Source organism: Dendrobium catenatum, unplaced genomic scaffold (genome assembly GCF_001605985.2).
Source record: "Dendrobium catenatum unplaced genomic scaffold, ASM160598v2 fragScaff_scaffold_621, whole genome shotgun sequence".
Lineage (NCBI taxonomy): Eukaryota > Viridiplantae > Streptophyta > Magnoliopsida > Asparagales > Orchidaceae > Dendrobium > Dendrobium catenatum.
Genome location: NW_021319083.1, coordinates 26,480,546 through 26,506,335, shown reverse-complemented (window position 1 = coordinate 26,506,335; position 25,790 = coordinate 26,480,546). Strand labels below are relative to the sequence as shown.

Below are 25,790 nucleotides of genomic sequence, written 5' to 3'. Positions count from 1 at the left end.
TTTGGTCAACCTTTATTTATCAGATATAGCCAACATTTACGTGATGCTTATTTTAAATATTAGACAAAAAACCCATTGAACAAATTTATGTTGCTCCAACTATTGACTTGATAATTCTATTGAATAATCTTATTTTAAATTTGAATTGAGATGATATGGTTTAATTTAGATTAGATGACAAAATAAATTTTCATTTTAAATTATAAACCCTATTTCAATAAAAAGGGTTAGGTTGATGTTATTTCATTATCTTGAATTGAAACAAATCAAATATTCCATTGACCGCCTATCTCCTTTTTCTCTCGTCTCCATAGCTCATTGATTTCTCTCATCATTTTTTAGGAAATATTGATTATTCATTTCTCTCTCTTTCCAGTCACGAGAGGACTGCAGCCCAAAGTGACGGTCCACACTCATAAAATATCCAACTCACAATAGAGTAAAACATCAAGAAGCTCGTCTAAGTTTCTACAATCAATAGGTGCCACTTTTCTACTATTCTCAATTCGTTTACATGAAATGAGAAAAATCAAATATATTTCAAGAGAGAGAAGAATAAAAAGATTTACAACTATAGAGTATCATCCATAAATGATCTGTACTATGGATGGAAATAGGGCACCAATTTCATTGGAAGTGGGGTCACAATAGAAGCAACAAAGGTTAATAAAACAGAGCATTGAGATCAGAGGAGGTGACATATGTCGGGGCATCATAACAAGGAACACCAATGATGTTGAATTACCAATACTGAGGTCTAGGAGCAGGAAAAAGGACAATGTCCTGGTGAAGTTGAGGCAGGAACACACCAATTACTGAAGCCCATAAGTGTGAGGAGAGAAATCTAAAATAAGATGCAAACAAAAAAGTAACTGAGAAAGTGAACGTGAGAGTGAGAAGCGACTGAGTGTGCTCGATAATGAGCCACTGGCACAACTACCTCAACTTAAGAGGCCTAACAAGACTGTCCCACTAGGTTCCTTGGTAACTAAAATTGGGTTGGCCCTATCCATGTAAGATAACTGAGTTAATAAACCACTGACAACCAAAAATAACACTAAAAAGTTATAGAGGTAAATACTAACTTCGACAAATGATGAAAAGGGTACTTAAAAATTGTTCTTATATCCCAAATTTGATCATGATCCACGTCTGAGGCTTATTTCCCTATCTATAGATGATAAATGAAAACTCCAGCTAGAGAATCTGTAAGAATATCATTGCAGAACTTACAAGAGAAGCATGACCCAAAAATAGGGGTTACAATCAATAAGAATAAAATTTTAATATGAGAACATCCTACCTCGCAACATAGATGTCAATTTATACTTTGTAGTGATAGATTCAAGCTCACGAGCCGTGACTGTGTAGCAATCTACAAACTTAACCTGTTCATGAAATCCACAATCTTTTTTTTTTTTCTTTTTTAAGTTTGGGATTAAAATTGACAAACTAATAAGCAAAAACCTTTTGAACCTTTCTAAGCATGACCAATGCTATCAAAGAGCTATGCACATATCAAAGCACAAGCTAGTTCAATACTAAAGTGAAGTGAATGACAGGTTCAAGATCAGTACTCAAAAAAGAAAATAACTAAAGCTTCTCATGAAAAATTTACAATTTAAAGATCACCATCACATAATGACAAATGAAAATATAGGGGCCAACAGAAGTCTAAATAATATAATTCAAAAATTTTTTTGGGGAAACAAATATCTAACTTAACGCTATATGACTTTTAAAAATCCAGGTAGAAATGAGAATATGGGGTGCATCCTTCAATAAATTCTTTGCCACAAAGCTATCTTACATATACGTTCATGCATGGATGCATGCACACACAAAGGTGAAGCAAGAACTTTTTTGTTCTTCCTGAACAAGATCAATATAATCAAAGAGTTGGCATTTAAAAATGAAACAAAGATAAATGCTTAATAAAGTGCAACTATGTAATTTAAACTATTTTTCAAGAATCGCATCTATGGTAAAATCACCAGACAAGAAAGCAAAAACCTAAAATTGTCATGAGGAATTTAGTTTTAGTTCTAACAATTACAGCCCATCTGGGAAATTTCAGCTATTTGTTAGATTAATATACTCAAAAAGCTATGATCGTTGAAAAATGAAACAGACAAATGCTTTAATAAAGTAATGTGCAATAATGTAATTTAAATTATTCTTTCAAGAATATACAAGAAAGTAAAAACAAAAATTGTAATGAGGATTTTTCTTTAAGTTTAACACTTGGACTCATTTGGGATAGCTTCAGCTGTTTGTAAAAATACTTGTCAAACTATTGCGGGAAAAATATAATTTTTGAAAGATGTTATGGGTATTATCAAAATTTTTCTCCAAAAAAAAAAGTTGAACAATAAATTTTTTGCAGCTACCACACTTCGGCAGATATGGCTGTGAAAAGGTTCTCACCACATTAATTCTTGGAAACAAAAAAATATAATAACTTTTTCATTTATATATTTTCTTATATGATTAGAGCTACACTCCATATAGACTTTATGGTGAAGAGACATCCACTCATTTAGCAGATCTAATATCTTCTTCATCCTCTACAGCTACCTCTGCCACAGAGCATCGAGATCTTTGAGGCTAAGCCACTCGAAAGATGTGCTCTACTCTATTTGCTCTACTCTATTAGCTTCATGCTCTCTTCTATCTACTCTTCACTTTCATGTCCATATTCTTGCCTCGATAATGTAATCCACAAATTCGCAATTGAGAAGCTTATTATTTCAATTCGCATTTGAGGAGCTTATTATTTCAATTGCTGATAAGCTATGAGAAAGTAAGAGGGTATTATTTGGATTATAAAAGCACGAAGGTAATTTTTCTCATATTTTCTTATAATTTGCATTAAAAAAAATACTTTTTCAAGAAGTAGAATAAAAATCAAGACTCATAAAACAGCTTTTGCAAAGCTCCAACAAAAACTAGAAAAGCATAAGGCATGCTAAATAAACCCTAAAAGGAAAATTCAACTTCAGAATATATCTCAAGTATAAGTACTTGTAAACAACCATTAAAAAAGCGGGCGAGGAGTCCGCATTGAGTCGTGCCTCAAGTCGAGGCAGAAGTCGTGCGTATCGGGGCTTACGCCTCGAACCATCCAGCGAAGCCTATGATTTTTTCGCACGAGGCGTACGCATTAGAGCGTAATGCCTCGAGGCAGTATGAGGCACCTCCTCGAAATTTTTTCTTCGGTATATATGTAAATACAACGCAGCCGATTCGTGTTCATGTATTCGCGTATAGGATTAGGGCTTCCTGTGAGAATTGAAATGCGAACTAGAGGCAAAGCCATGAGAGAAAGAGACGAAGCCGTAAGGGAAGGAGACGAAGCCGTGAATGTAGGAGACGAAGTCGGAAGGAGACGACGTAGGGAAATAAACGAAGCCGAAGTTGTGAGTACAGGAAACGTTCAGGCATCGATTAGGTCGGAAGAGCAGGTACGCGGTGTTGTGGCCTTGACTTTGACGTGCAGTAACGAAAGCTTGAATAACTACTGATTCGACTTTCTTTCATTCGTCCGCTCAGTACATGTTCGGTACCGAGCAGGTACAAGCTCTGTACCGCTCAGTACATGCTCGGTACTGCTAGGTACATGCTCGGTACCGAGCCAGTACAGCTCGGTACTTAGCTATACATGCTCGGTACACGCTCGGTACCGAGCGGTACCGCTCGGTACGCTCGTTATTGAGCATATACAACAAGCAGAATTTCAAAATTACTCTTATAATACAATTTTGTTCCGGGGGCGCTGCCCCCTTGGACCCCCAGCAACTGGTATATTTTTGTATTCTATGTTGTTATATTATTGATAGTACAAATAATTGTTAAAATATGTCCTATTGTTAGCATGACTAGTGGCACAAAAAGGAAAGATCCTGCATGGAAATATGAAACTCAAGTTGAAGTGTCTGGTGAAGGTGCAAAGAAGGGATATGTTTACATAAAATGTAATTTCTGTGAGAAACGCATAACTAGTGGCGTCAAGAGATTGAAGGATCATCTAGCCTGCACTCATGTCAATCTGGGACCATTTGCAAAAGTTCCTGATGAGGTGAAAAAGGAATGTACAAATTATTTTAAAAAGTTTGCCACCACAAAGGAGGTCACACAAAGAAATATTGAAGAGATGATAGGAAACTCTTCTTACTATGGATCACAGCATGAAGGTTCCAGTACTGGAAGCCATCTAGTTTCTTCTGACTGAGGCAGTCAGGGGCCCATAGATAGATTTATGCTAAATATTCATAACGAGGAAAACATAAATACTTAGGATATTCAGCCTCCTACAACTACAAAAGAACTTAGGAACAGAGTTTGTTTGGATATCGCCAGATTCATCTATGAAAATGGGATTCCATTTAATATTGTCAGGAGTCTGTCGTGGATCAATATGTTACGATCTGTTGGAAGCTATGGAAGAGCAATACAACTTCCAAGCATGTATGAGCTGAGGACTTGGATGCTGAATGAGGAGGTTAAGACAACTTCAAAAATGGTGAATGATGTTAAGAAGACTTAGATTGAGACATGAGTGACAATAATATCAAATGGTTGGTCAGATATTCGACATAAAAGTATTATTAATTTCTTGGTCAACAATCTATATGGAACAGATTTTCTCAAATCAGTAGATGCTTCAAGCTTTGTAAAGGATGCACAATTATTATTTGAAATGTTGGATGAAGTTGTGGAGGAAGTGGGAGATACCTTAGTAGTACAGGTTGTTACTGATAATGCAAGTGCATACAAAGCTGCAGCAAGAATGTTAATGGAGAAGAGGCCTCAACTTTACTGGACTCCTTGTGTTGCACATTGTATTGACTTGATGCTTGAGAGGTTGAAACAATTGCCTCAACATAAATCTTGTATTCCAGTAATATTATCTTAAAACAAATCTTCAAATTCATAGTTGACATAATATTTTGTTATTTTTTGTCATTATTTATAATTTTAAATTAATTTATTTTAAATGTTTTGAGGCTTACGCCTCGCCTCGCTTAGAAAAAAAGCATCGATTCCCGATTTTGCCTTTTAAAACCTTGCTTGTAAAGAGTATAAAAGGACAATCATCATTTTAATTGATAATAGGTAAAATTATAAACTTCTAAGATAAATTGCATTCTAGGATCTGAAACTTTTCTAAATAGATTTTTAAAAAATAACAAAAATTTATGTTTAAATAACTTATATAGTGTTAAGCTTCTTGATCTACATAAAAAAGGAGAAGAAATCTTTTGAATAGGCGTGGACTCCTTAAAGAAGAAGAGGGGGTAGAAAAAGAAAAAAAGATAAATATTATTTCCGAATTAAAATTCCAACTCTAGGGTCTATTTATAGTGTTTACATCAACCGATTTGGATCTAATAAAGAGTTAGACCATCTCCTTTAATACAATTAATAATAAATAACTAAAATGGGTTTGAGGGTTGGTTTAATGCTGAAATAAAATAACCACGGGCTATTCCAATTGGCTTGTTGCTGGCAATGTTCTTTTACTTGTTGGGTCTTATTATCCTTCTATGATAAACTTGAAATATTGTATCCACATTTCTGAATTATTCACTCATTCTTGATAATGTTACTGCACTATGTTTGAGCTCAAGATAATGTTTTGCTACTTAACACTCACATCAGCATGGAAAATAACCTTGTGCTCAAGGTTGAGAGATAAAAAATAAGCCGAAATAGCTCAAAATTTTTCCCAACTGCCATCATTCAGAAGAGAGAGTTTCTATTGTAACATAACTTGACGATGAGGTTGGCCACGAAGTTGTATGGTACACAAAGCTAATCTAATGTTGAGCCTAGGATACGCATTTGAAAAATGATTTGAATGAACTTGAATTATATATCACTGTATCATATACACGCAAATAATTCTAACTTATTTCTATGAAAAAATTATGAGAAAAGCTAAATATAATCACATTTTTACATGTTAGTTAATTTGGATTTATTTCAAGTTGAATTGAATACTATATTGAGTGAAAATAATATCATAACATTCATGAATTAAAATCTGAGACAATTTGAACAGATTTTGAGTTGTCAAATTTGATTCATTTCAAGTCAAGCAACTTGATTTGAAAAGCAATTCAAGTTCAAGTTCTTTCAAGTAAAACTGAGCCAAAAACTATGAGTTTGAACCAAGCCTAACTTGCTTTAACTCGACTTAATGATACCCTTAGCTCCAGGCTAATCAAATGTTAACTATCATCCGTCTTCATCATCATCCATTCTCCCCACTCCCGCACTAGATTGTTAACCCCATAAATCTTTTCTTTATCTCCTCAACTTATTATGTTCCACCATAAAGATATAGAACTCTTGCGCCAACCTTTGATCCAACTTATTTTTGAATGTGCCCTTTCTTTCACCTACTAGTCATGGACTTGCCCATTCATGTCATCGACCCCTATCAAATTGTAATCATGAAAAATTAATTCATCCTTTGTTATTCAACTATTATAACTTATCTTTATAATTTTGGAAAGGCAATTGCCTCAGCTCCTAGTGCCTCAGGTCAAGGTGCTCATGTAAGCAATAAATTAGAAATGACACAAGTTTGACAGGTGGGAGAAGTAAAATAGCTCTGCCTTGCCTTACTTGAGAGTGAACCCAGTTTAACAACATTAATTTTATTAGTTGGTATAAAAATCTCAATTGAAATTAATGGATCACTATGCATGGTAGGATTTGATCTCTAATAAGGGAATTGAAGCCATGAGACAAAACTGAGCCGCATGTATGAGCACAAATCCATCAGGTAGGACCGCATGAAAGACCCACTCACCATTTGAGAGCGCCCAGTCACCCTTTTGAATTTTTGTTATAGGGATAAGGAGTTCAGAGCATACAGAAAACATTACTTAAGATTGTAAAGTACGACTCATTATTAAACCTATTATTATTACTCAATACATTTGCTTTCATCATTCTAAACATCATTATTTCTTCCTTATCGGAATGTAATTGTGCATCGTATATAGTACTCGAACCCCTAGCTTAAAGATTTAAATGACTTGTAAAAAGCAATAAATCCTCCCCCAACTCCCAGCCGCCTCCCACATACATTTCTTTTTAAGTCATAACCTTAATCAGCTAATCGTTTGATGTCTGGGAAGAATAAAAAACTACTAAAATTGTCACAAGAAATACTCCCTCAATTCCCACTTCAACTCCCACTCCATGCTAGGTGAATGCCGTACAAATATACAAGCAACACCTCATTCACGGCCCAAAAAGTGTTGGATGCACTAAAAAACATTTTCACCATGCTTCCAAATCAAATAAGTTGGGAATTTCGCAATTTCAATTGTCACAGGAGCTGAGATGAAATTGTGCCACTGCAGCTTTTCAATTTTTGATAGAAATGATGAAAATTACATAAATCAGACATGCTTTATTCGTGTATAAGATCAACATTTTATTGATATTTAAGCAGAAAAGAAAAATACTTGGCATGGAGAGCAACTTATTGGGCAATATTACTAGAATAACTGCAAGCATTAAAACTCATACAAGAGAAATATTTAACAAAAAAGTTTTTAAAGCTGCATAATATGAGAAACTCACAACGAATGGCCATGTCGGGACATTCTCAGCTGAAATTGTCTCAATAGAAGGCTCTTCAAACGCACACTGTTTTGCAAGTGGGAGCATCACGGACACGGATTATCAAGAGAAATTGATCAGCAATTTGAAGAAAATAATAAATTTGTGATTCCCATATTCAAATACTCCTTATTTATCATCTTCACATAATTTTAAGTTTATATTCTCATAGCTTCTTCAGCATAAGCGCATTTGCTAGTGAAGCAAGTCTAAAAACGCCACCTGATAGCCATGATGCTACTGTTTGCTTCAAGATTCAGCTTGGATTACAATATCATTCCATTCAATTTATTTTTCCCCATACTGTTGTATGTTTGCTTCTGCAATCTACAGTAACAATGATAATAGAATAAACTCGCTCATCTCTTTCCATAACTTCCAAATATAATGCAAATAAAATTGTGGCTTCTTAAATAAGTGAGTCACTGGTTTACGCACTATCAATTCCATAGACATCACGCCAAAAATTTATGCTGTCACAGTATCTTTCACTGTGAGTAACAGGAGCCATATACAGCTACAAGAAAAGAAGAGTATTCAGCATAAAAATCATCTACCATAATTGCCATTTAATAGGATAAAAAAAAATTCTTTGAATGTGAGTAGTTGGCAGATTACAAGTACAAATTTACCTACATCAGAATGCACAAATACAAAGAAAGAAATAAATATTCAGTAGCAAAACATTACTGTTGCACGTGAAGGAAGGATCAACCCTCCGTGTTTGAACCAATTATCCCTTGCAAAAATCACACTGCTCAGCATGCTCTAAATATGCAAAAACATAGCATTAGAGTTTTAGGCATTTATAGGGACAAGAATTCCTAAGTATTGAATTGATCATCTCAGTTAAATGACAGCCCACTATATTCTTATTAGGAGAATTGAAGTGCACCTCATACAGAAGCATATATCTCATCCATTCAGAAATTATGACGTCTACCTCCTCCTGGATGCTAACTTTCTGCAAAAAGATACTTAATGAGATCTAAACATTGTTTACAAGTGTCAAATTTGCCTCACAAACAAAGTACGTCTAGAAATAACTAAGAGCAAGGATGAAAATTTCAGAGATGAAAATCACCAAATGAAGGAGGATAAAAAGGTAACTTCAATTCCAATATATTAAAAAATAGATGAAAGAAATTTAACATGAACGCTCAAAAAGAAAAGTTGATACAATTAACGAAGAAAATAAAAAAAGTGAAATATATAAATTAACGAAGACATATTTTCTTTTTTCATGTTACATAAAGTTGAATACTAGCTGATGCAATCAAAAATTTGGGTCCCTCTCCCAAATTATTGATAATAAAAATAATATCTTCCTATATCCAAGAAATACTAAAAATGCTAAAGAAATTCACCAAATTCTAAAAAGACACGAAATAAGAAACAAAGGAACTTTTATAATATTAGAGAAAACTCTTAAATTTCATGACACTTACAAACAACGCTTACAAACTTTGACACAAACATGACATAAACATCAATCCTAAAACTGCATTTTCTTGAGAAGAAGGATACAATGGAGTGGATACTTGCGGAGAGACGAAAGAAATTAGAAGCCAAGACGAAGGGCGGAGAAGGACTCTCAAGTCTTCCCAAGAGATAGAAGAAGAAGTGGAACAAAGCTCTCAAGCTTTTTCCAAAGAACCTGCACGTTTTCTTACTCCAAAAATAACTTTTTTCACCACCTAAAACAACCACACACATCTTCTATATATAGGCATAAAAGAGGAATACAAACAGCCCCAAAAACCACTTCAAATCCACACATAAATGGGGAAATGAAAGGCCAACAGTCCTTTTACTGAAATCCCAAACGGCACAACAAAAAACAGAGGAGGCCACAGTTCCAACAGGTAAGTCACGGATCCCAGCAACCAAGCACAGGGACCAAACAGCCTCAATTAAAATTTCTTCCTCTCACTCGGCGAGGCGAGGCCTGAAGAACGGGGACTTCCATGTACGTATGAGCACCGTGGTATGCGCCAATAAGACCACCAAAAGCCTTTGTGGTAATTTCGGTAAAAGGGGGACCACGAGACAGAGAAACCGAAGCAACCCATGGGAGGAAAACCAGCAGAAAACCGCAGCAGCCCAAGAGGAAACAAAAAGAGGAAAATGCAAGATAAATTGTAGAGAAATGAGAAGAAAAAGGGGGAGGGCGGAAGGAGAAAGCTAAGTTTAAGAAATAATGAGCTAATTTTTAGTTCAATAAATGAACTAAAAATCAGCTCATAATGAGTTAAACTTTCACTTGACATTAATGAGCTAGAGAAGTCAAAAATCAAATATTAGGATTTGATTTGACCCCCCCTTTGCCTACATCAGACTCCCCTTCTTGCGGACTCAGCTCCCGATGAATCAGTTCTTGGTTTCTTTCGAGGAGGTGAAGATGGCGCATCCAATTCATTAATCAAATCTTCATACTTTTGCATGATCTCATCTCGTTTTTGCAGAAACTGATCTTGTAAACGTTGCTTCTTCTTCATATATCTTTCAGTACACAAATGCATCCATGATTGAAGTTTGTACAGTTCATACTGTAGTGGATCTGTTGATTATGACGGAATCCATCTGTCCATCGAAAGAGGATCTTCAAGTTTTTCTGGATTGCTTTCTTCCACTGGATTACTATTTTGTCTTTTTCCATTTTTTTAGACGACTCAAAAAAAAGAGAGACTCAAAGAAAGACTCAACCTAAAAAACTTAGACTCACAAAAAGGACTCACGACAAGATTTGACTTTGACAAAACAAAACTTGACAACCAAAAATAAGACTTGACAACTAAATCCTAGGATTTCTCAACTTGCTCTGATACCAAATTTGATGCAATCAAAAATTTGGGGAGGGACCCAAATTTTTTAATAATAAAAAAAAGACCTTTCTAAGAAATAGAAAATGACATGAACTCATAAAAACTAGACAAATTAAAAAAAAAAAACGCAACTTTAATATTATAAAAGGACTTACAAACAAAAACTCTTACAAACGACCCTTACAACTTGGACGCTTACAAATTTTGACAGAAACATGACATAAACATCAATCCTAAAACTGCATTTTCTTGAGAAGAAGGATACAATGGAGTGGATACTTGCGGATAGACGAAAGAGATTAGAAGCCAAGACGAAGGATGGAGAAGAACTCGCAAGTCTTCCCAAGAGATAGAAGAAGATGTGGAACAAAGCTCTCAAGCTTTTTCCAAAGAACCCGCAAGTTTTCTTACTCCAAAAATAACTTTTTTCACCACCTAAAACAACCACAAACATCTTCTATATATAGGCATAAAAGAGGAATACAAACAGCACCAAAAACCACTTCAAATCCACACATAAATGGGGAAATGAAAGGCCACCAATCCTTTTACTGAAATCCCAAACGACACAACGAAAAATAGAGGAGGCGGCCACGGTTCCAGCAGGTAAGTCACGGATCTCAGCTGCCAAGCACAGGGACCAAACAGCCTCACTTAATTTCGGTAAAAGGGGGACCACGGCACAGAGAAACCGAAGCAACCCATGGGAGGAAAACCAGCAGATAACCGCAGCAGCCCAAGAGGCAACAGGAAGAGGAAAAGGCAAGATAAATTGTAGATAAATGAGAAGAGAAAGGGGGGGGGGGAGGAGAAAAGCCAAGTTTAAGAAATAATGAGCTAATTTTTAGTTCAGTAAATGAACTAAAAATCAGCTCATAATGAGCTAAACTTCCACTTGAAATTAATGAGCTAGAGAAGTCAAAATTGTTGACATAGAAAGGATGTAGTCAATCAAAATCTCATGAATTTATCATCTTAGATTTCCTGATGAACCCCCTACAAAAGTAAAATGATTTCATATGCTAAAACTTCCACGAAAAATAATATGGATCAATGAGTTGCCTCTACTCAGATATCACAAACATGCTTGAGGTTGCGATACACCAAAGGAGGAATCCTTTCATAATATTTCAAAAATTCTATTTGATTGTAAAGGCTTCAAGGCATAAAATATTGCCAATCATGGTTCAAATGTACTAGGCATGACTGACAAGATACAACAAATGGATTATGCATGCTGAAGTGACTTAAAGGCACATAGTATTAAGTCACTTCAGCATGCCAATAGTAGTTATGAACTTATGATATACTAAAAATTGATTGATGATAGCTTTACATGCAAGGAAAAATTAATTTAGTCATCCAAGAGTAACATCCAACTTACCTTGAAAGGGGAAAGTCTTAAGCATATTTTTTTAAAAGGAATTCATATTGTGAAGTCGCTCTTCATAATGAAGTTAATAGTCCATATGGAACATTTAAGTCGATAGGTATCCCTTAAGGATCAATCCCTTGCTATGTGAGGCAATAAAAAATAAGTGGTTGAAGAATTTGCTTTGTATCTACAAATTGCCCTAAAAGAAAAGCTGTAAGTTATGCTCAAGGTTCGGACTTGATTTTAGCTCATTTAAAAGAGGTACCTTCAAAATAGTGTGGGATGGAGATTTGCTTAGTGAATGTCAAATTCACCCAAGCAAGCAATATTAAGCATTGGTAGATCAATCCCAGCTCATTTGGTTGGACTTACAAGCTTGATACTCAGCCACCCATCCGATTGCTTAAGCGGACATGTTAACTCAGAGCTAGTCCAATTGAGAGAACTTGATGACCACATGTAGGAGCAATTCAAATTTGATTTAAAATGCTAAAAGGAAGGCCCATTTGATTTGACAGTAGGGCAAACAAAATAAACCTTCCAAAAATTGATTTGATTGAATATATCCTCAAATAACTAATTTGAGGTAAATAGACTAGGCACTAGGCTTTGGAAGCATGAAAGCTTGGTTGATTAGGCTTACTAATGTCGAAACTTGGCTAATCATTGGGGGGACTAATTAGCTATGAGCTAGCCCATTTTAGTTTATGTCCATGTATTCACATGTAAAGTTTGCCTTATTGAAAAGGATCTATGTTGGTTCAAATTGGCCTCTAGTAGACGATGGCTTTTGTCAGGTTAATATGTTTTGAAGATTTCTATACCACATTAATTTATACAAGTCTAATCTACAATGTTGGGTCATATAATTTTGGAAGATTGACGAGGCTCAAGGTTATATTGATTTAGAGAAAGCATATCATAAGTTCCAAGAGAAATGATATGGAGAGTTCTACATAAGAAAGGGGTTAATAATGCTTATATTCAAATCATTAGAGATATGTATATAGGAGTTGATACTAATGTTCAAACACAAGGTGGTTTAACTAAGTATTTTCCTATTTCAGTTGGATTACATCAAGGATCGGGCCGATCAGCTTTAAGCCCATATCTTTTTGTTTTAGTCACGGATGTTCTGACTGGACATTTGCAAGAGGTTGCACCCTAGTTTATGCTTTTTGTTGATAATTTTCTTCTTGTTGATAAAACTAGAGAGGGAGTTGAAGGTAAACTTGAATTATAGAGATCAACCTTAGAGTCTAAAGGCGTTCGTTTGAGTAGATCTAAAACTGAATATATGTAACATAATTTTAGTAGTAATAGACCTAGTAAGGGGATTTTGACTTTGGGAGAGCAAGTCATTAATATGAGCAAATGTTTTAGATATTTGATAGGAAGTACGTATCTCCAATCAAACTTCAAAAAATAACTAGCTTTCTCTACCAAAATCCTCACAAACCACAAAAACAGTAAATAATTTGTATTACTTGATGAAAGGGAAACGAAAAATAGCAAGATACAATTGATCCTCTATTCGAGAGGAGGATCGATCTCTCCCAAATCTCTAGACGCCACTAGAACCCAAAGAAAAACCTAAATCTAGGAGATATCAACTTTTAGCCAAATTCAAGATGCCCTAACCCTAGGAAAACCAACTTTTTAATGCATACAAATCAAAAGAAAATCCCGAAATAGTCCCTACATTCAAATTTGCCTCTCAAAACCCTCAAATATCCTTCCAAAATGGCTCCACTTAGGCGATCAGACCGACCGATCTCCCCAGGAGGCGGAGATCCCGCCTCTGTTGCGATGGGTTGTTCCCGTGTGTATCGGCTGGACCGGTCTAACAATATCTTGGATCTATTATTCAGAGTGATGGTGAAATAGATGGGGATATTATCAGCAAAATTCAAGTTGGATGGTTGAAGTGGAGGAATGCATCGGGCTTGTTGTGTGATAGAAAAGTCCCCCTTGAAACTTAAGGGAAAATTTTATAAGATGGTAGTGAGATCTGCAATGCATTATGGTGTCGAATGTTGGCCATTAAAAGAGAAGAATAATACTAAGTGTTGCAGAGATGAGGATGCTCAGGCGGATGAGTGGCATTACCCTTAGAGATAGAATATGAAATTAGCATATATGTGAAAAGGTTGGAGTAGCTCCAATGGAAGATAATATTAGAGAGAGTCGTCTTAGAGGGTTCACTCACATAAAACGACGGTCTTCTGATGACCTGGTTAGGAAAGTAGATGTATTAGATTTGACTTATGTTAAAAAAGGTAGAGATAGACCTAAAAAGACTTGGTTAGAAAATATTAGAAAAGACTTTTCTTTATTAGATTTAGATGAGAATTTGACTCTTATCACGCCACAATGGAGAAAAAAGATTCATGTAGCTGAGCACACAGTGGGATAAAGGCTTGTTGTTGTCGTTGTTGTATTTGACAAGGCTAATGTTCATATTGTTGTTATGAAGTCATCTAAGATTGAGTATAACAAATTTTGCTATAGTAATAACATAAGTAAGAACTTAACTTGATAGGATTATTGGTTTTTAGCATGCAAGATCATCTAGCTTACGTCTTACACATCCCGAGGAAGGCCCATGGGCACAAGGTTCATATTACATCACGACATAAGGTTAATTCAAATAGTTCTTATTATATTGAGGATTAATAATTAAGATTTGACGTGGACTTACTAACTTTATTCATGTCTTGTTATTTGGGTAGGGTCTTACAGTCTAAGGATAGTTTATCAATAACGAAGTTGGTATTATTGGGTTGCGGCTTATGTCCAAAGGAAAGCTCAAACTAAGATTTGGTTGGTAACTTTGTGATTGCTTAATTGATTTTGTTGATCTATATGAAATGTATTTTATACAAGCCTGATCTATGAGGTTTGGTCTTCAAATTTTTGGGAAGGCCATGTGGGTTCAGTTTTGTATCATTGTTACTAATTCTATTTAGGTTTGGATCTTAAGCTCTACTTTTAGAGAGGTGCAATGATTAGGATTTGTCAATATGGGATTGCTAGCTTTGTGTATGCCTGATCATTGGATTAAGACTTGCGTCCTAATGAATGTCTATAGGCATGAGATTCTTACCATTGTTACAAACTTGAACCAAGTTTTATAGCTTTGATTACAGAGAGATCGGATGATTAGGATTTTACTTGACAGCTTAATGATTGTATCTACCTACAAAATTGGATTGGGCATACATCTCGAGGAAGGTCCATTGACAATGTAGTTCATAACATTGTCAGGAATGAGCCCCAATGCTGATTTTCATAACTTTGACTATAGTGAATCCAAAGAATTAGGATTTGTCTTGACGGGTATAATTAGCTTTGTGCTGAGTAAGTGAAGCCAAAGAATTAAGGTTTGACTTGATGGTTGTGTTTTCCCAATCAGTTAGGTTGCAACTTGCATCTTGAGGAATGCCAACGAGGAATGATCTTCGTGTTGTTGTTTGCACAAACATGGCAAAAATAGCATTGCGTCTTATAGCTCTAAATGCAAAGTGGACCAAGCATTAAGATTTGGCTAGACAGGTTTTCTAATTTTGTGCCCTAGTGATCAAAATGCTCAGGGCTTGCATCTTGAGAAAGGCTACCGGGACATAAGATTTGAATAGTTGTAACAAGCTCAACCCAAGGTTGTGTCTTAAAGGTTTTGTATTGGTCTCACAGCATTTAAGGAATTTAAAACTCAGAGGCTGCAAAGCCTATGCTAAATAAGATTCTCCCATCAAACAGCCTCAAAGGCCATTTAAAAATGTGATGTCAAGTATCTCAATGAAGTTTGAGTCAGAGATAAAAATTCCAATGGTGCAAATTCAATGCATCGCATCTAACCATTAGATCTTTTGGCAGATCCTGCATTTTAATTTTTATGCTCAAAGATTTTATCAAAATTAGAGCAATTAATTAATTTATTTAATGCTCTAAGTCTTGAAAAATATCAAAAATGAATTTGAATAATTTTACTCATTCTGAGACATGAAACATAGACCTTTGACGGTCTATGAAAAATTCCATATATGATTTATGATTGTTTTTATTAATCAAATTCATTTGAATATTCCCCAAAACATAGCAAATAGTAAAAGATACAAATTCTAATAAATGCAAATTGTCATAACCTATGATTTGGTAGGAAAGAAATGTAACTTGTATGAATTGAAACAAGTACATAGCTATTTGATTGGAATCAAATGGCCAAGAATAACCTATGGTTTGATATATAAGTGGAAGGATGGACACTAATATAAATGCTATTTCATGCATTGGAGGGTTATCAAAACATGAATCCAAGAACATGTCACTTCATTACCCTCTTCTTTGAGTTCTCAAATAAGAACAACCCATAGGAAATCACTGGATTTCCACGAGTTAAAAAAACAGGACAACAGGATTGGGATAGAAAAACATAAGCTAAGGATGCTCTAAATGGACATAAGGTTTGGGGAAATCATCATGCAAACAACCATAGCGACCAAGAGACAAGCTTTCTAACTTTGAGAGATTTTATCTCACTGAAGCTAGCGTTCAATGGTTTCCAGCCATAGTACATTCGTCTAGCAGAGAAGGAGACAACATAAACAAAGAAGGGGAGTGCTTGGCCAGTTTTGGACATCCATTAACTTACCTAAGTTGGCGAGCAAAGAGAAGCAACATTGACAAATGGACTTGGCTAGGGGAAAAAGCCTCCTCGCCCTCCTCTCTCAATCAAGAAATTGAAGGAATCTCTCTCCCATTTTATATATCCGAAAACCCAAAGAAAGAAGAAAAACCTGAAGCTAGCAAGAAGTACATTTCTTCTGGTCAAAAACAACCATCTCCCTCTCAACTAGTTGGAAAACCTAAAATCCTTAAGTAGAAGCCTTCTCGATTTCATCTTAGTCACTCCCCTGCCTGTTCCTTTGGAAACCCAAAAAACAAGCAGCCACCTCTCTCTTATTTTTGAAAAACCAAAAAACCAGAAAGAATAAAGAGCCCCTTAAGATTTTCTTTTACAACACTGCTCTAAACCTCTTATTTTCTCTGAAAGAATCGAAGAAAGAAGCCCACAACCCTCTCCTTTTTGCTTGGATGCACTCCCGCTTCTCTTTGGGAACCCACATATAGAAGCATCCTCTTGTTAAAAAAAAAATCTCCCAACTTTCATTTTGTTCGCCAAGTAGTTGGCAAGGAAAGCAAAGGAATAAGTAAAATAATGATCCCAGTCTCATGTCATTTGGTGTTCGATGGCTATGATATGATTTAATTATCCTTTTTGGCCTAGAGATGTTATTTATTATAGAGGGTCATGGTAAAGGTTGGAGGGCAACAAATACAAAACCTGTGCCTCCAATTATTGGATCAGATGACCCAATTTATAAAGGACTGGGAAGATCAAAACAAGAATTACCTAATTCATATCAGTTAATTTGAGCCTGATTTGGGTTGATGAGCTTAATTAAACTCAAATCGACTAGATTTAACTCGACCGAGCTCAACTAAATTTGATTCGAATTGATTTATTTTAATTTGGCGCAATTCAAGTCAACCTGATTTACTTTAATTTGACAATATCAAAAAAGATAAGGAGCAATGCGTGAGCAGATAAGTGAGGCACAATACTGGCCCTTCTTTTGGAAAAATTAGGGTGTAGGCACCCCTATTTTAGTTTATTTATATCATATTTCTTTCAAATAATTAATAAATATTTATTTATTCAAAAACAAGTGTGCATGCATATACTCTCCAGTGGAATTTTCATCCATCACATTTGTCAAATTTTTAATCTCCCCATGTAGGCCAAGTCAAGTGATGCAGATGGCCTCATCAGGCTATTTCAATGTTCCAAACTAATCAAGATATTTTGTTTGACAAAATAGATGAAAATCAATATTTTTTAATGTGCATAGGACATTATGAGTCAATTCTTCACAAAATAATACCCATCTCCTGCTATTCTTATTACATTTGATCACTTCACTTTGAAAAACCCAACCAACATTTGTTTGTACTTGTGTGAGGATCAAATTATTTTTTTGGCGATTTCATTCCTTACTCATTCCTTTTTTTCTCAAATGAGTAATTGGTTTACTTGTTTGATTGATTATTTAACCAAGAATCATAATGATTGTGTTTTAGCTCGTAGAGGATTCGGTTAGATAATCCCAAGAATCATTGAAAAAATCTTCAAATGCTTTCATGATAATATGTATAAATTGTGAAAAATTAAGCAACTCCATGATGCTAAGCGATAATTCATCATTAAATGATGAGCACAAACTTTTAAAAATTTCCTAAAATGCTATCTATAGTACATCACTCCATCTAATAAAACAAAACACTTACCAATATCACGAAAGAGTGAATTTATTATAAAGTTTTCAATATGACAAATGTTCTGTTCTATCCTATTTCTTTACAGGAAAAATTGGTGAAGGCACTGATTAGGAGAGGCATATAATTTCCCCTCAATGTTAAGCCATCGTTTTTTTTTTTAATTTTTTTTTTAATGTTAAGCCAACGTTTTACATCTTGTTGTTGAAGTTCAAACTCGCCAAAATTATGGAAACCAACAAATAATAGAAGAAACAAAACTAATCTAGAGTCAAAGATTTTCCATTAAACTTCAAATCTACATAAAGATCAACATAACATTTCATAATAGTACCGCAACAACCAAACTAATTGATAGAAGATGTGTGCAATGGAAGTGTTTTGAAGATACATACTCTCGAACTTATTGAAGTTAGAAACAAGAATACGATTTGAAAAATCAAATTTACCTCAACTCTTTCATGAATGACAATAGCCTTGTTGGATAGATTATTTCCTTTGACAACTTCACTAGCCTGGTAAAATATCCAAAACAACCTTATTGTCAATGAAAAATGAATCCTACAACTTGATAATCAAAGGAAAACTAAGATGATTAAAATATAAAAAAACTGTACAAATTAGAAAAGGAGAAAAAAAATATATTAATTACCGTAGAAATATATAAGAATAGCAAACCAAGACAGTACAAAGGTAGTCAAATAACAAATTAATCAAGATAGCAGCACCAGTAAAAGAGAGCAAATTAGCAGGAGCTTTAATGTAAAATAAGCCGCTCAGGTTATTCCAAAAACAATGCATCGATGGACAATCTCATTGGAAGTTCAAATTTTCATTCCACTCTCAAAAAATGGGAGAATTCATTTGGTGGGTGAGGGCTGGACGTGGAAAAGACGCTGGCGGCAATTGCATTGACACTGGAATGAGGGTGGCAGGTTGCGAGAGGATGAAGATGAGAGATGGAAATTTGCATGTATATTATTGTTAGAAGAATAAAATCAATCAATGTTTTGAGAAAAGTTTATTTGATTTCTTTATTTGACTTATTTTGCAATTTCAATCAGTTTGTAACATGCCTACGTGATGGGCGCAAGAAAGAGCTGTGTTTTCAATTTTCTAATGTTAGGTTGATTTGTATGATTAGGTGTACAATCAGACAATTTTGGTTCATAGATAATTCCAAATTCCACAAAAGTTCGTGGATAATGTCAGCTAGCTTTTGATGAAAGTTCATGCCTTGCTTATTTTTGCCTTCAATTGTGGGTTGCAGCTTTTGCGTGGACTATTGTGATTCTTCATGCTGCTAGCGGGCAATGTTTCCTCTGCATGTTTTTGCGGATCCTCTGTTGTACCTTACCCAAATTATGTTGCAACAACTATGTCACAACTTATCTACTAACTCATTGTTATCACTACTGTCATTCCCTTTGCCTATATTTTGCATTGGTATGCGATCAATGCAACTGTAGAAAGTTTCTTTCATGAAGTGTGCTTGGGTTTTGAATAATCAAAAATTGAATTTAAGATGATCTAAAACTGAATTGGGTTGATATTATGACTATCATATCTACTAATGGAGAGATGACAAATATATAAAAAGATAGATTGAGGCAAGTAATTGTGTTAATTTGATTCAATATATTATTACTCTTTTCAATCTTATGAGTGCAAATTCTGCGCGTGATTCCTTTGCGTGAAACAAATTTTATTAGCTAATTTCATGGAAAGTCATCTCCTTGTATTATTACCAAGTCCAAATTTCTAAACTTTTGTGTATTTTTTCCTTGACTTAAATTTTTCCAAATATCTTGTTATTGGCTTGCTAGTATTCCTGATAGTTGATACTATACAAATTTGATAAAATTAGGATTCTTATTGTGGTGAATTAATTATCATTATTTGTTATTTTGCATAGTTAAATGTCTCATTGATTTCCTTCAAATTTATTCAATCATATTGCATTTTCATTGGGTTCTAATTCTTGTATTTATTGTTTTGTGCCTAAAGAAATCAATTTCTTTTTGCATAGTAAGTGAACATGGATATGCAAATCGAAAGTATCCTTGCAAAATCTACATACATTGCATCATTTTAGTTGCAGAAAAAAACTTTAACCCAAACCATCCTACACCAAATTGGTAATAGAGAGCTTTAGGTTGTGTCATCATAATAAACAACTTGAAGCATTGAATCATTTAATGATACGAGAATAGTTTAGTTGTTTTTCTTGTTTGGTTTATTTTAATTCCAATCAGTTTGGAACATGCTTATGATCATAGTCTTGAGGAAGGTGCTTTCTGTTTTGTAAAGTTAGGATGGTGATAGGAAATGCTTCTTGAAACAGAAGAAAACCTTAGCCAGATATGAATTTTAGCAAGTCCAAAACAAAAAACAAGGAAGATATAGGTGAAATCACACAAGAGAAACTTTTTAATTGCTGATAAGAAGATGAAACAAACAAGATATCATAGATCTTCAATTGGAGAAGAAGATCCGGCTCTCTCAAATCTCTAGCCGCCGGCTAGAGCCCAAACATCCTAAGAACAATTTAAATTCAACAAACAACACATACCATACACGCTTTTATTGCGCGTGGTGGGAAGGCTAGTCTCCCAAAATTTCCCCTAAACGGGGGAGACGCTGGAAGGCTGACGAAATTTTGTCTGAAAAAGAAAAGGACTTGAACTCTAAAAGACAATAGGGGACTTGCAAATCTGTACTTGAACTTGATAACGTAAAACTTGAATTTCAATGAATATTAAATAATGATATCAAGATCAAATGAATTTGAATATAAAAGAATAACACTAAATTGAGCTTCATTTAAGAATAAAAAATTGAAACAAATGACAAGTGGTCAAATGATGAATTCATAAGGAATTTATGATATCCAAGCATTTAAGTGACAATCATAATCATTCAAATGAAGATCAAGTAAGTAATGGCAAGGGGCCTAAGTGAACAAATGCAAAAGATATGAATCTTGAACTTGAGTATGAACCTAAGTTAATGGAATTCAAACCACATGACGATGAATTTGAACTTGCACGGATCTTATGGAATATAGCATTATGCATATGATAAATATATGATTAACGAAACAATGAGCTTCTAATTACATGCCACTATTGAACACAAAGCTCATGACGAATAAAGAACTCGCAAGCGTGGTTTGTTGGCAAGCAACAGAAGAACAATAAACTAAAGTAGAGCTTGATTTGAATGATAATATGAAAGCTCAAATGGAATGATAAAAAGTTGTCACTTTAATGCAAAGTGCTAGTTCAAATCTCATGCAAGCAAATAAGGGTTTGTGGTGGACAATGAAGCTGCAAACAAGTGATGCAAAAGTTATAAAGGATACTACATGATTTCGTAGAATGCCTTTGATGGACAATACAATCACATTTCTTGCAATGTCAATCAATCGAATCAATTTTGATGTATGTCATGAATACAAGTAATGTACCTCAAACATGCTCCTAAATAAGTAAAGAAAGTTAGATGGATGGCACACAAACAAATGAGATGTGAGGGACACATGATGAAAGGGAAGCTTGTTTTGAATATAGTCCCAAGCACTCAGCACAAAATTTATGATGAAGTCATCATGTTAGTTGAAATGCAAGTACAAAAACAATGACAATCATCTATGAATAAGGAGCAACTACAAGAAACAATCAAAGACGAACGAAATATCAATACAACTTGTTCATATATGTCAATCAACGAAGTTGAAGAAAACATACAACTCAAGTGCAAACAACAATTTGAGACTTGCTTAACAAGCGTCATTGTAAGCGGTGATATGAGACTCTTCACCCATGAATAATAATCATAATGGAGCGAATGAATGATGCAAACAGATAATGTTGATTGCAAGAAATAATACAAGACTCTTAATTCATATATGAACCAAATCTAAAAAAAATAAAAATAAAATAAAATAAATTATATATATATATGAACCAAATCCTCCGACGAATGTTATAAATTCACTTATCAACAGTGGTAATCGACGAGCGACATTTGTCCTACTCATGTTTATGAGAAAGGTATGATGGTTGGAACAAATGCATTGATGTGCTTACAAGCAAAAGAATGGAGGGCATGTAATAGTTGCAGTAGCGCGTTAATTGAAATATGAATATCAAAAGGTAGAAGGGGAAATTGGTGGATTATGGATACAATGGGTTCTCTACGAGTTAGTTGTGAGAAATGCGATGTATGTGCCACTTTACCTATAAGTGGAGGACAATACATTTGTAGTGTAGCCGAGTTCCTGGGAAATATTATTGGAGATTTGTTCTCCATTTGGTACCTTGCCTATAAGTAAAATGAGTAATTTGTAGTGCATATGCCATAGTTCTCTAAAGGTGACAGTGAAGGATATATAAGCGAATACATCAACTTGCCAACCGATGCATACAGAAAGATTACAAGTACAGACTTCAACGAGTTATCGTAGAAAATCCATTGTACGCCAAACGTAGTTTTCACAAGCAAAATACAAAAGGACTATGATGAATACCAAATCCTACAAGCTGCTAAAGGAGGCCCGTTATACATTTAACTTGATATCTACGAGCAAATGTGAAAGAACTGCAATGTATACAAGCATCTACGAGCCAAGGCAGGAGATTCGTTAGTGCACTAAAATCTACCTGCATAAATCATACAAGTAGTGAATAACTCAATTCAGAAGCTGCTATGCCACGCCACCAGATCCGCAACTTCTATATAAGCGGACAGAAGGCGTCTACAAATACTTTCAAAGTACCCCAGGAACTAATTCGTTAAAACTCCATCGTCAAAAGCAAAAGCAATCAAACAGTCCCAGGCGGGGAGGCCGGGGTCAAATTTTCGGAGCCCACAGTCTCTCTCAGACCTCTCAATCTCAGTACCCTGAGCTCTGCTCGTATGTCCTCCCTGAGCCCCTTCAAAAAATTCCCTTCCAATCCTTCATCGAAAATTCCTCTCAATCTTCCCGACAGCAGCTCATACTTCTCCTGATACTCCATGATTGTCCCCTCTTGAGTTAGGGCATAAAATTGTTCATTGAGGTTTCTTTCTTAAATAGCTTGGAAACACTTCGACAAACACTCCTTAATTCCTCCAATGAATAGATCAGATATCAAGCCTACCTCTACTGAAACCAAGCTAAGGCTTTTCCTCCAAGCATAGCCTTGCCGCCATGAGTTTTTCCCTTTCCAAGTCGTTGATTGCAAAGTAACGTTCCACCTGATACACCCAACCCTAAGCATCTTCCCCTTTAAACACTGGCATCTTCAACTTTCTCATTCTCACATCCATACCTTAATGTCATCTCCCTCCATTAGTTCCTCCCACGTAATGATTGTTTGAATCTCTCCACTTCTCCCTTGGCTGATTTGGACCTTATGACTCTGCCAAACCATGCCCTACTCCATTCCACCTCTACTTATGCCCAGGTCATCTCCCAAAGGGTTCGGCATCCCCCGCCTTGATGTCCTTCCTTCAAAATACTCCAATCTGCCCACCCAAGAAGCCCCCTATGGAGGTCCTCGATGGAAAACACTCTCCATTTCATCATTGTCCTCCGAAATCTCCTTCCCCTTTGATTCAACCTTAGGAACTGCCAGTTAGGCTTTTGACTGCATTTCGATCAACTTCATCGTGTCTTCCATATTTTTGAAGCAGCTCTCAATGGATAAGAACCTTCCATGTTCAAATATCTTTCCTCCTCCAACCTTGAAATTTTCCATCTCACCTTCCAACATCTCCATCTTCTTTGCTTCCATTCATAGATTTAGGTTTCAAATCATAAAAAATAACCAAAATTGGAGAATCTAGTCTTCAAAAACGAAAATCAACAAGAAAGAAAGAAAAAAGCAGCAAAAATCAACATGGGGCCTTAAATTTTACCCCAAGACATCACTTTGATATCAATTTGATATGAAACGCTTCTTGAAATAGAAGAAAACCCTGACTGAAATTGAATTTCCGCAAAGCCCAAAACAACAAACATGGAAGAACTAGATGGAATCACACGAGAAACTTTTTAATTGATGATAAGAAAAAGAAACAAACAAGATACAATGGATCTTTAATTTAAGCGGAAGATCTGGCTCTCCCAAAATCTCTAGCCGCCGGCTAGAGCCCAAATACCCTAAGAACAATCTAAATTCAGCAAACAGCACAAAAACCCCTAACTCTAGAAAAATCGCCTACTTAAAGCAAATAATAAATAGCAAATACCCAAACAGCCCCACCCCAATTTCCTCCCAAATCTGCCTTATTTCCTTAATTATCTTCCTCCCAAATCTACCCTCTTCAATTACGAAGCATTTCCTAATTAATCTCCTCCAAATCAGCTCCTAAACCAAACCCCAAATCTACCCTCTTCAATTAGGAACGATTTCATAATTAATCAGTCCCCAAATTTTTCCTCTTCATTTAAAAAATATTTCATAATTAACCCCTTCAAATCAGCCCCCAAATTAACCCCACTTTCTTGCAGCTCCTGCTCCGCCGTATCAGATGATCTATATGGCTCGGCATGGGATCAAACTTAGCTTGGTTCATGGATAATTTTAGTTGCACATTAGTTTATGGATTCAATCAGGTGGATTTTGATTGAAGTTATTGCCAGTTGTTAGTTGTAGACTTCCATGCCTTATTCACACCTCCACTAATGGATTATAACTCTTGCATGAGTTATTGCAATTTCTATCATTTCTAACACACGATGCTCCTTATGTGTGCTAGCGTAGAACCTATGTAGAGCATTATTCGGGTATTGTTGTGGCCCCTTTGTCACAACTTATCTAACAAGTTGTTGATAATCCATTATGAACAAATAATAAAATTAAATTTAAAAAAAAAACTTTTTTTTAATCCTTTTCTATTGTTCCTTTCACTTATATGATGAGGGTTTCGTATGCGATCATTGTGTAAAGGCTGTGGTTGGGTTTCTTTTTTAGCTCAGGTTTGGATTTATTAAGGCTTCAATTTTAAGCATACCTAGAATTCAAATGGGCTAATCTTGCAACAAAAAACCTACTAACCTAATTTCGGCGAAAGTCATCTCCTAAAGCATTGCTAGCTAGTCTAAAAGGATAGAAGGAAATAATGGAAAGAGCTCATCGAAAAAGTATAACTTATCTAGTTCATGTAATACTATTATCCCATCCATCTGTTCATGGTTCCAATAAGGTTTAATCACCAAAAGTTTAATCATAACTATCAATGTTTCTTGCACGTTATGCATTAGCTTATAAGTAGTTGCTATGACAGTGAGAACGTTTTAACTCAACATTTGCACTAGCATCACGAACATCCAACTCATCAAAATGAAATTTTAGTCAGGCTACTCGCTTCACCATACTTTATTAGGAAGTATCTCTGGTTTCAACAATCACGTTTGTCCTGCAATGGGTTATGTTTACTTCCCTCATCAGTTGTACTGTTTTAATCTACTATACTGACACTGCAAGACCACATTCGATGTAGCCAATCCTTGAAGATCGTAACTGTTACAAGTGATTCAGAATTATGCTGATGTTTCAATAGCAGAAAAAAGTAATAAAGTTCTACGTACAGAATATTAAACAAATACTATTTCAGTTATAGGT

At 35.2% G+C, this 25,790-nt stretch overlaps 1 protein-coding gene across 1 annotated transcript; it reads right to left on the bottom strand.

The window, feature by feature from the left end:
* Positions 1-1,171: 1,171 nt before the first annotated feature.
* Positions 1,172-23,198, bottom strand: LOC110113277 (probable protein arginine N-methyltransferase 6). Its single transcript, XM_028695028.1, has 8 exons — positions 23,082-23,198; positions 18,627-18,692; positions 8,537-8,605; positions 8,332-8,409; positions 8,080-8,158; positions 7,603-7,697; positions 1,304-1,388; positions 1,172-1,206 (listed from the first exon to the last, which is right to left on the bottom strand). The coding sequence occupies exons 1-8, from the start codon at positions 23,196-23,198 to the stop codon at positions 1,172-1,174; spliced, it is 624 nt and encodes a 207-aa protein (XP_028550861.1).
* Between the last annotated feature and the right edge of the window lie 2,592 nt (positions 23,199-25,790).

Coding starts and splice junctions, on each gene's coding strand:
- LOC110113277 (XM_028695028.1), bottom strand. CDS start 23,198: ATGGAGTATCAGGAGAAGTATGAGCTGCTGTCGGGAAGATTGAGAGGA. Junction 18,693..23,081: donor ACATACGAGCAGAGCTCAGG/GTACTGAGATTG, acceptor ATATTTTACCAG/GCTAGTGAAGTTGTCAAAGG. Junction 8,410..8,536: donor GATATATGCTTCTGTATGAG/GTGCACTTCAAT, acceptor TTGCATATTTAG/AGCATGCTGAGCAGTGTGAT.